Source organism: Cystoisospora suis (assembly GCF_002600585.1).
Source record: "Cystoisospora suis strain Wien I chromosome Unknown contig_1755, whole genome shotgun sequence".
In the NCBI taxonomy this organism is placed as follows: Eukaryota; Apicomplexa; class Conoidasida; order Eucoccidiorida; family Sarcocystidae; genus Cystoisospora; species Cystoisospora suis.
Window position 1 is genome coordinate 1 of NW_027154555.1, and position 10,144 is coordinate 10,144.

General features: G+C 40.5%; 2 protein-coding genes across 2 annotated transcripts; one reads left to right on the forward strand and one right to left on the reverse strand.

Moving 5' to 3' along the window:
- Window positions 1-301: 301 nt before the first annotated feature.
- CSUI_003898 (snare associated golgi protein) lies at window positions 302-4,884 on the reverse strand (the record flags this gene model as incomplete). The annotated part of the gene is made up of 3 exons (XM_068064093.1): window positions 1,937-4,884; window positions 1,068-1,164; window positions 302-414 (listed from the first exon to the last, which is right to left on the reverse strand). Coding segments are annotated over exons 1-3 (1,311 nt in total), but the record flags the coding sequence as incomplete, so codon positions are not given.
- A 145-nt stretch (window positions 4,885-5,029) lies between these two features.
- Window positions 5,030-10,088, forward strand: CSUI_003899 (uncharacterized protein). The gene is made up of 2 exons (XM_068064094.1): window positions 5,030-8,402; window positions 8,891-10,088. Exons 1-2 carry the CDS (start codon window positions 7,099-7,101, stop codon window positions 9,210-9,212), a joined length of 1,626 nt encoding a protein of 541 aa, XP_067923931.1. The 5' UTR covers window positions 5,030-7,098; the 3' UTR covers window positions 9,213-10,088.
- Window positions 10,089-10,144: the final 56 nt, after the last annotated feature.

Here is a 10,144-nt window from a genome sequence, read left to right on the forward strand (position 1 = left end):
AGATAGATAGATAGATAGCCACAAGGCCAGACAATGTATTCTCCCTCTTATGGGTCCAACTTAAGCACAAAGAGAAAGGAGAAGACAGCTCGTTCGCCGTGGATGGTATTTCAGAAGGAGTTATGTTATCTTTCGACGACTTGAAGAAGGATCGAGTGTAAAGAAGAGAGTGTGAAGGCGTAAAGATACACAAGCCACACTCTCTCCTCTCTTCTAGTATTTCCTTTCTGTTTCTTTCTCTTTCTTGTCTTTTCTTCTTTTTCTTTTTCTTCTTCTTGATCGTAATTATCTTCAGCTTACTAGCGCGATCTAAAGCTTTGAGTAGAGGGCGCTTTTCAACTAAATGGCGGACAATGAGGTGTCTTAACAGAAATCGAGATAAAAAGAAACTTCCAGACGCTCCTAGTAAACTCCCTACACACACACACACACACTCACATGCATGCATGCACATGCATCGAAAGATTATGAAGAAGAAAGAAGAAACAGAAAGGAAGGAAGAAGACATCCACGAGGAGAGAAAGAAGAAAAGGAGTAGAAGAAGAAAGAAGAAATGAGAAGAAAGAAGAGAGGAGGAAGAAAGAAGAGGTACGGATATCATTACTCTCCTGATCTCTCTCATGGCGCTTCGAAAGAAAGAAGAAAGAAGAGAGGCAATCTTTCGCTTCTCAAGTATCTTGGTATCTGTTTGATCCTTCTCTCAAGGGAAGTATTCACCATCTTGAACAACACTCGCCTTCTTTTCCTTTCGTCTCCTTATCTTAATCTCCTAACTTTCTTCCTACACATATATAGACACACACTGCTTCTCTTCTTTACAACAAACACCTCAGGCGTTCTCCGTATATAAGCCGAAGAAGAAGAAGTATATATATATATCTACCTCTCTATATACAGAGAAAGCAGAAGAAGAGAAGCATGGATGCGCCTTTCTGAGGTGAAGGTGAGAAGAGAGCGGGCTGAAGAAAAATAGAAGAGGAGATAGACCTCGAGAGAAACGAAGAAAAGAAAAAGAAAGGAAGGAAAGAGAGAGAGCGAGAGAAGAAGAAGAAGAGAATCTTCCTTACCAAGGAGAATCAGAGTGACCGAGAGAGGAAAAGAATCGAAGAAAATGGCACCAGCTGCGATCGACATAACGGGAGCCGGAATGAAGAGAATTCCTCCCTGTGATCAGGTGTACATACAGCTCACGATGCAACATGTTTTCTTGAAGCACCGAAGGAAAAAAAACACGACGGCCTTCTTCACCTTTTCTATGTGCGTAAATGTAGATACTCTTTCCTGTCTCAACATCTTCTCTTCCTTCTTTAGGGCGGGGTGAATTACGTCTTCATTCGCGTGTCCCCTGTCAGCACCATCTTGCTGTAGCTTCATTATAAACCTTCTTCTACTCGTAGTGCTTTTCATCATGATCATAACAGTCACCTTCAACACATTACACACACACTATATATATATATATGCATGCATGCAGATATGAGGGCCTGTAGAGAGACACATAGGACGAACGGGGGCATCTAGCTATTTGTATCTATCTGTACTGAGTTAATATACGTACAAACCCTTATACAGATATATGTATGTATATACACGGATATGCGTACAGAAAGGCATAAGGGATCTATATATTTATACAAATGTGTGTATACACGTGTACACAGTTCTTTGCCAAAGAGTTGCATCTATCTATCTATTTATCTTCAATGTACCATCTATCTTTAATCTATCTATCAGTTGAGATGTGTTTCCTGACAAGAAGAGGAGGAGGAAGAGTCCGCTGACGAGGAATTTCTCCCGTGTCATATCTGGGCCGTTTCTGAATCTTCCTCTTCTTTCTGCTGGATTCCCAAGGCTTCGTCATAGTACAAGTCAAAAGAGAAAGAGAGAAGAAAAGAGAAGAAGACCGAAGAGAAGTGTCAAGACTAAATCCGCATACCAAGGCATAGAGATGAAGAAAGAGAAGAGGATAGAGAAGATCGTGAATCAGATCGCCGTCAAAAAGAAGAGAAACGAAAAGACCTCCTCCTCCTTCTCCTCCTGTTTGATCTTCTTCCTTCATGGCTGTCGTGGCTCTTCGTTTTCTTCTCTGCTGATAAGCGACGAAAATCTCCTTTAGAAACGTACACAGAGGAGTATACTTGATAAGAAGGAGACCTCCGCCTATGATGAGAGAAAGAAGTAAGATGCGAAGGAAAAGAGCGAGAAACGCGCGACTCTTCTGGGTAGTTCTTTCTTCAGAAGAAGAGCGAGAAGGATCGTCACTCAATGGAGAAGATGAAGAAGGCTTGGTAAGAAGTCGACCGGCAGATGAAGAAGAAGAGATTCTCTGTTTGAGATTTTCGTCATGTCTTTCTTGGGTAGAAGAAGATAAGAGAGAAAAAGAAGAAGAAAGACTTGAGCGGTCAAGAGGCTGATCTCTTCGTTTTATCTCCTCTTCTTCTTCTTCTTTGTGTGGCGGTTCGCTATGAAGAAGAGAAGCATCGACAATAGAAGAAGAAGAAGAACCTTGAATGACTTGCGATTCTTGTTGATGCAGTTGAAGACGATCTTTTTGAAAGGAAGGAGGAAGGAAAGAAGAAGAAAGAGATTTCGAAGTAGTTGGGGTGTATGTACACCCGAGAGGAGATGAGCTCTCGGGGTGACAAATCATATCCTTATTTTGACACGATGAAGATATCACACTCGAGACGCTTGTAGGTGAGAAAGCAAGAGAATGGCACGCAGTTGTCTTCATGTTATGCAGAGATAAAGAGTCATCTTCTTTCTCTTCCTCCACATTTTCTTCATCTCCTTCTTTTCTGTAGTCCGGGTTTCTCCTAAGATCTAAGCTGTTGCCATTATTGACGTTTCTTATCTTCTCTTCGATTTCTCTACTATCTAAACGCATGCATCCCGAATCATCTCCTCGCTCACTTCGGCTTGTCTTTCGTAAAGCTGTCTTCACTTCTGTTTCATCTCCTTCTTGAAGAGAAGAAGGCTGCAGAAGAAGAGGGCTAAGCCCCACGGAAACGGCAGGAGGAGGAGAAGGAGAGCTCATCTTGAACGAAAGATGCGAAGAGGAAGAAGAAGAAGAAAAAGAAGATATCGATCTCTCTCTTTCTCTCACCTTTAACGCTCTCTTATAGATACATACGTAGGGAGAGACAGGATCTATATATATGTATGGGTAGATAGATAGAAAGAGAGAGAGATGGAGGAGAGAGACCCTCCCTGGGAGATACGTATGGAGGGGAAGAGGGGAGACGAAGAGAGATAGGTAAGAAAAGAAGAGAAACAGTTGAGATAGATGTCATGTGTAGATGCCTCAGACCATCCAAGTCAGGAAAGAATCTACTTCCCTCTGAATATTCTCACTTTTCTCTCGTCTCTCATCGAAAGACATGAAGGCGAAATATAGATAGAGAAAGACACACAGAGAATACATAGAGATACATAGATAGAAAAGACCGATAGAAGAAAATAGATCGAGTGATATATCTATGAGCTACCATGGATCTGAAGAAGAAAAGAAAGATGAAAAGAAAAAAGAAAAAGAAGAATGAACGATCAAAATCTTGGAAATGCTTCTTCTCCCCTTTGCTATCCTTCTTCTTCTTCTTCTATGGAGAAAAAAGAAAGGCTGTTTCTTTCTTTCTCACTCCTTCTTTTTCTTCTTTAATTCTCCTTACTCCTCCGTCTTCAGGAAACTTTCATTCATTCTTTCTCCCCCTTTTCTTTCTTTCATTCTTTCTTTCTCTTTCTCTTACAGCCGTATAGGCAGGAGGAGACGTATGTGAAGAGAGAGGGTGTGTGAGGGTATAGCGCTCTTTAATGGAGGACTTGGCGAGAAGATAGAAGGGCCGAAGAAGGAAGTGCAAAACAGAAAAGAAAGAAAGACCACACACGAACCCTCTGCTTTCGCTTCTCTCTATAGATATCTCATTCTAAAGAAGAGAGATATGTGTCGAGAGTTTGTATCGAGAGAGTCAGAAAAGAAGGAAAGAAGAGAAATCTCTCTTCAGAAGCACGATGAAGCCCCCCTCATCGTGATCGTTATGTCGCTCTTTTCTCTCTCCTACCAACTTCATCCCTTTCTTATCTCTTTCTCTCTTATTTCTTTCTCTCTTTCTTCCTTATCTCTTTCTCTCTTTCTTTTTTCTGTTGAATGTCTGGCTTGTTGCAAGAAGAAGAGAGAAAGAAGATGAAGAAAACACAGATGAAGAGAAGAAGAAGAAAGGGACAGAGCGAGAAGAAGAGCAGCTGTGCGACGAACTTGGAGAGGAGAGACGAGAAGAGATTTTCTCCTGCTTCTTTCTAGGTATCTCTGGATGCGAAGGAAGAAAAAGGAGAGATAATGGATAGAGGGGGTGAGAAAGAAAAAGAGAAAAGAGAGAGGAAACGCAAAAAATCTCCAAGACAAGCAACAGAAACGAAGAGCTCACATGCTGCTGCACAGCACACTTAGCGAATCGATCCCGTTTCGACTTCTATCTTCATCTTTCTTCTCCTCTTTCTCTTTTTATCTCTTTCTTCTCATCGAGCTCTCAGGAGTCTCGGTCGCGACTTGGTAGATGATCGCGGAAAGAGAAAGAGAGAAAGAGGTTTGTTTCACGAAGCTTTTCTTGTCAAGCGTAGCAAGGAAGAGAAGACAAAGACTGCTGAAAGAGGGCAGACAGGTAAGAGAAGTAAGATGAGAAAGAAAAGAACAGTCTCCCTTGAGACATGCTGCGACTTGATAAGAAAGACACGGGGAAAAAACTAGCGAGACAGGGAGAAAGAGAACACCCAAGAAAGAAAGAAAGAAAGAAAGGAATGAGAAACGAAAGGAGAAAGAAAAGAAGAGACAATGAAGATAACTGGCTACTCTCTTGAAAATAAAGGTCTTTTGCTACGACTACAACTATTACTCAATTGAGAAAGGCTTTTTAGAAAGCAATCATGGGGGTTCCTCCTTTCTCTCATTCATCTCTCTCTCTCTTTTTCTTCTTTCTCAACTTCTTCAGACGTTCTGCGTAAAGTCACCGAGCCAGATGAGGATGAATGAATGAAGGGAGGAATGAACAAACGCCGAATCTACCATCGATTCTCTTCTCTTTCTCTGAATGGCAATTCTCACCTCTCTTCTTTCTTTCTTTTCATTTTCTTTCTCACTTTCTTTTCTTTCTGTCCTTCCCGACGGAGATTTGACTAAGGGATGTCTTGAAGATGAAAAGAAAGAAAGAAGGTGTCTCTTCTCTTTTCTCGGCGTTTTCTCTCTTGCCTTCCTTCTTGCAAGATGAAAGAGAGGGAGAGAGAAGACACATCACGATGATCAAGAAGAAGAGCAGAGAGATCTCTTTCTTTTCTCCTTCACTTGTGAAGAGCAAAGAAATCTAAAGGGTGAGGAATCTTCTCCCTCTCTTTTCTCAACGAAAGAGAACAAGACACACCACAGCTTTCTTTCTCACTCTTTCTTTCTTTGTAATCTCTTTTTCATCTCTTTCTTTGTTTTGTTCCTCTCAGTCCTTCTATAGGCTTGTAAAAGGGTGTGTTTTCCTCTCCTTCCTCTTGCTCTTCCTTCTTCTTCTTCTTCTTCCAGTTGCACGTATATTCATCGATGGGCTCTCTTCTATTCTTTTCTTTTCTCTCGCAGTCCGTAACTTCTCAAAGCAACGTCTTTCTTCCTACTTCTTCTTTTTTTCTTTCTTTCTTTCTCTCTCTCTCTCTGTCTCTGTCTCCACTCATATTTTCCCTGCCTTTCTCTCCTTGAAGGTTTCTTATCAAACCTTTCCTGTTCAACTCTACCCTTATTCAAATCCAAAATAGACAGACAGCTACAGACATACGTAGATAGATAGATAGATAGCTACAGACATACGTAAATAGATAGATACATAGATAGATGAATAGGTGAAGGATAGATAGCTAGCTAGGATAAGACGTAGGAATGTGAGGAATTTTCGTGATAGAAGAAAGGGGGGTGGATGACAACTATATCCCATCATGTCTGTCTTCTTCTCCTTTCCTTACAGATCTACCTCTCTCTCCTTCTTCTTTTCTAACTTCTTTCTTCTTCGTTTCTGTTGAAAGTCTATTTGGAGAATTTCCATCTTCATCCTTTTCTTGCTCTATCGTTATCTCTCTTTCATAACATCCTTCCACCGCGTTTCGTTAACAGAAGATCTTCGCGTTCTTCTTCTTCTTCTCTTTCTATCTTCTCCATATATGAGGTCATGAATGTGTTCTTTTTCATGAAAGGAAAGACGATCGATCTTTTTGGACTCCTTCTGCTGGAGACAAGACTTCTGCCTTAAGGGAGTGCGGAGTGCTTCTCTTACCTCCTCTTTGCTTGTCATCTTAAAATTCTAACCTCTCAGCTATTCGTTTGCGTTATAAGAGGTGGCTTGGCTGGATTGTAGACATAGTGTCTCTTCTTCTTCTCGAGACATTTTAAGTGTGTGTGTGGATTGGTTCATTTCTTTTTCTTTTTCTTCTTCTTTCTTCATCTTCGATCCGTCACGCATTCCTTCTCAAGGAGAAGGTAGATGACGGAGAGTTGAGAGAGAGAGGCTTGACTTGTCTTCTCTCTCTCTGTAATAGAGAAGAAGATTCTTCTCCTTTCTCTAGACATCGTCATTCTCTCTCTCTGTCTTACACCGCGCTGAGTGATAGACAAGAGAGAGAGAGTCTATCTCTGGATATGAAGGCTGGCGAAGGAAGACCTCTCTATCATCCAAATGCATACAATCCGATCTTGAGATATGTAGACAGATAGATATATAAATAGATACATACAAACATAAATGGATAGATACAGAGGGAGATGATAAAGACATGGGGAGAGATGAAAGATAGACAGATTAAAGATAGATAGGTAGATAGACTGAAGATAGATAGAGACATGAAGAGAGGCGATGTGTCTGTATGGGTAGGTAAGTGAGTGAAGATGAAGATAGAAAGATCATAATGAAGAAGAAAAAAAAGACCTGAGCCTGTATTGCGTAGGTTTTTCAACTCGACAAGAGAGAAGAAGAAGAAGAAAGGAGAAGAGGAAAAAGAGGAAGAAGAAAGACAAGAGAGAAGAATAGAGCTGAATGATTAAAAGCCCTTACTGTTTCTCTTCTTCTTCTCTAACCCGTCATGGAGAAAGAGAAAGACACGCATCACAGCAATCTCCTTATCAAACCTCGCCCTCTTCTTCTTCTTTTCTTCTTCTTCTTTCCTTCGAAATTCTTCTGTTTTCTTAGCCTTCTTTCTTCTTCTTTTGCTTCTCTCCTTCTCATCGTCCTCTTCCTTCTTCTTCTTCTTCAGTCAAAAGGAAGAGTGAAATGTCTCTATATCAACAGAGATAAAAGAAGAGAAAGATCTCCTGGAGTAAACGTTCTCCTCGAGAAAGACTTCCGTGTCATCCATCAAAATGCGAGAAGCGAAAGACGAAGAAGAAGAGAAGAGGAGGAAAGCTTCTTCATGTCGTGTGTATCTCCTATGAATCATCTTCTTCTCTCTTCTTTGGCCCTTCATAATTTGAAGTCTTCATTCTTTTCTTCTTCTTCTTCTCTTTTTTCGCGCTTTCTTCTTCTCCTCTTTCTTCTCTCATTTCTCTTCGATCATAGCTCTCTCACAGGAAGGCCTCGGTGTCAGCCGCTCCACATCTCTTCCTCTTTTTCATCTTCCTCTTCTTCTTCGCTTTCTGGTTTATCTTTTCATTCATTCTTTCTTTTCGCTGAAGGCTCTTCTTATTCTCTTTCTTCGCGTCGTCATGTTTGTTCTCCCGCTTCTTCGCTCACGGAGAAAAGCGCACGTCTTGATCAATATTCTAGGCAGGTGACTCGAGGTGTATATACACCTCGTACGATGACCTCGACTGGAGATTCTGAATCATCTCTCTCTTTCATTTCTTCACATCTCCCTCATCTTCTTTCTCATACCACTTCACCTCCTTTGTCAGTTTTTTCCCCTCGGTTTCCTTCCTCGTCTTCTTCTTCTTCTTTCGACCGAAGAATTTCCTCGTCCTCTTCTCAGTCAGATTCTCTCTCTTCTTCTTCTTCTTCTTCTTTATTGTATTCTCATCTATCTTCTCTCGATCAAAAGAAAAGGAAGAGGAAAACGTGTTTCTTCATCTCTCTTTCTTCTTTTTCTTCTCCCTCTTCTTCTCGTTTCTTCTCATCGTTACGATCGTTATCTACGCAGTCTCCTTTGCAATTCTGTACCTCTTCACAAGACAGGATCATAAAATCTTCTTCTCTCATACATGATACAATCTATTCTTCACTCTCCTCTTCCTCTTCTTCCTCTTCTTCTTTATTTCATTGTGGAGTTTTCTCTCATTCACCCTTCTTAAAAAGAAGTCTTTCTCCTTCTTCTTTTCATCGTCTTATAGAAGAAGAAGAAACAGCATTGCATGCATTCACTATCTTTGTCAATCCTGATACAGCACCAGAACAGTAAGAAGTCTCTTTCTTTCTCACTCTTTCTTTCTTTCTTTCTTATCTCTTTCTTTCTTTCTTTCTCTTTCTTTCTTTCCTATCTCTTTCTTTTTTCTTTGCCTATGATGATGTACAGCTATGTACGTGTGTATGAAACATGTACGTGTAGACATACATAGACACATAGTTTTATGTAGATACACATATATAGACAGCTGTACGTATGTATATATATGTATATATATATAGATATATATACATATGCTGGTGCGAGACGGGCATATAGGGGAGTATTTTTTTATCTATTTATAGTCTATCTATCTATCTATCTTTAGTTTGTCTATACATGCGGGATCTGTTGATCTTCACATATATATATATATCTCCCTCTCTCTCTATAGCAGATCGATCGATTTAATGTATCGATTCTTTCATGATACCATTCTTGTGTGAATTTTCTTTTCTTTCTTTTCTGTCTTTCTTTCTCTTTTGCTTCTGTCGTGTAGAAAAGATCGAATTGTCAGCACGTATACTCGCATGTGTATCGAAGAGGGTCATATCCAGAGAATCCGAGAGAACCGGAGATATCTTAAAACGAAGAAGATAACGAGAGGCTGTGAAGGAGGCTCTCTAGCTGTCCTAAGAAGAAGAAAGAGGCTATACTGGGAGAAGAGAAATCTACGTGAGACAGAGAAGAGAGTTCTCCTCGAAGATTTTAATAGCTTATCTTCTTCACAAATACAACGACTGATCGAGGCCTTTCGTACCAATGTTGCTTTAGAAGAAGGGAAGAAAAAGAAGGAAAGAAAGAAGATGAAAAAGGAATGAAGAAGAAAGAAAGATAGAGAGAGAGAGAAGAGACGAAGAAGGATAGGTCGCTAAAGTAGATGAAAAAGAAGAGGAGAGAAGAGTTTCAAGAAAGAGAGAGAGAAGAAGCGGAGAGAAAGAGAGAGATAAGAAGAGAGAGAGAGGAATGAATAGACTCGAGTCTGTAGATGTATGTAGGTGGAGATGATATGAGAAGGATAGAAAGAAGGAAAGAAAGAAGAAAGAAGATTCTTTCTCTAGAGAACAAGAAGAGGAGATGAAGTGAAGTCCCATGAATCAGGAAAGGCAAGAAGAAGAAGAGAAATATATAGATCTATCTTCAGGTTCTTTCCTCCATGAGAAAAGACTTTGACCTTTTCCTGTCGTCAATCCGTCCCTTCTCGTGAAACTCCTTCTAGTATAGCATCTCCTACTATAAGAATCAAACTACCAACTCTACTCGGGATCGTACTATATAAAGGCTCCTCGAACTCCTACAAGTCCTCTACTGTAATGCCTCTACTTGTGTGTTATAATACTAGACTATCTCCCGGGGAAAGCTTCGTCTCTTCTTCCTCCCCCCCCCTCCCTCCGTCCCATTGAATGGGCGGAGAGGAGGTCTTCTTCTCTTCTTATCAGAAGCTTGGCAAGTTCACGTCATAGCTGCTGTAGTTCGATAAAGCAAGGAAATGGAAGGAAGAAAGAAAGGAAGAATTCTAGACCATTCTCACTCGTATCAGTACTAACGATCCTAACATGACTATTCCACCTATGCGTTTCTACTGCTTAACTTCTTCTTCTTATAATCTTTATCTTTGATATCTTTATCGATAGAAGAAAAGAATGGATGGTATTTGTATGGATGAATTTCGATGAGTGCTGTTGCAGCAGGGATAGAAGCAATGTGGCTCTAAGAGAGAACGACTTCTTTGTCCTCACGTCAATGAAGAGAA

Coding starts and splice junctions, on each gene's coding strand:
- CSUI_003899 (XM_068064094.1), top strand. CDS start 7,099: ATGGAGAAAGAGAAAGACACGCATCACAGCAATCTCCTTATCAAACCT. Junction 8,403..8,890: donor CCTGATACAGCACCAGAACA/GTAAGAAGTCTC, acceptor TCTGTCGTGTAG/AAAAGATCGAATTGTCAGCA.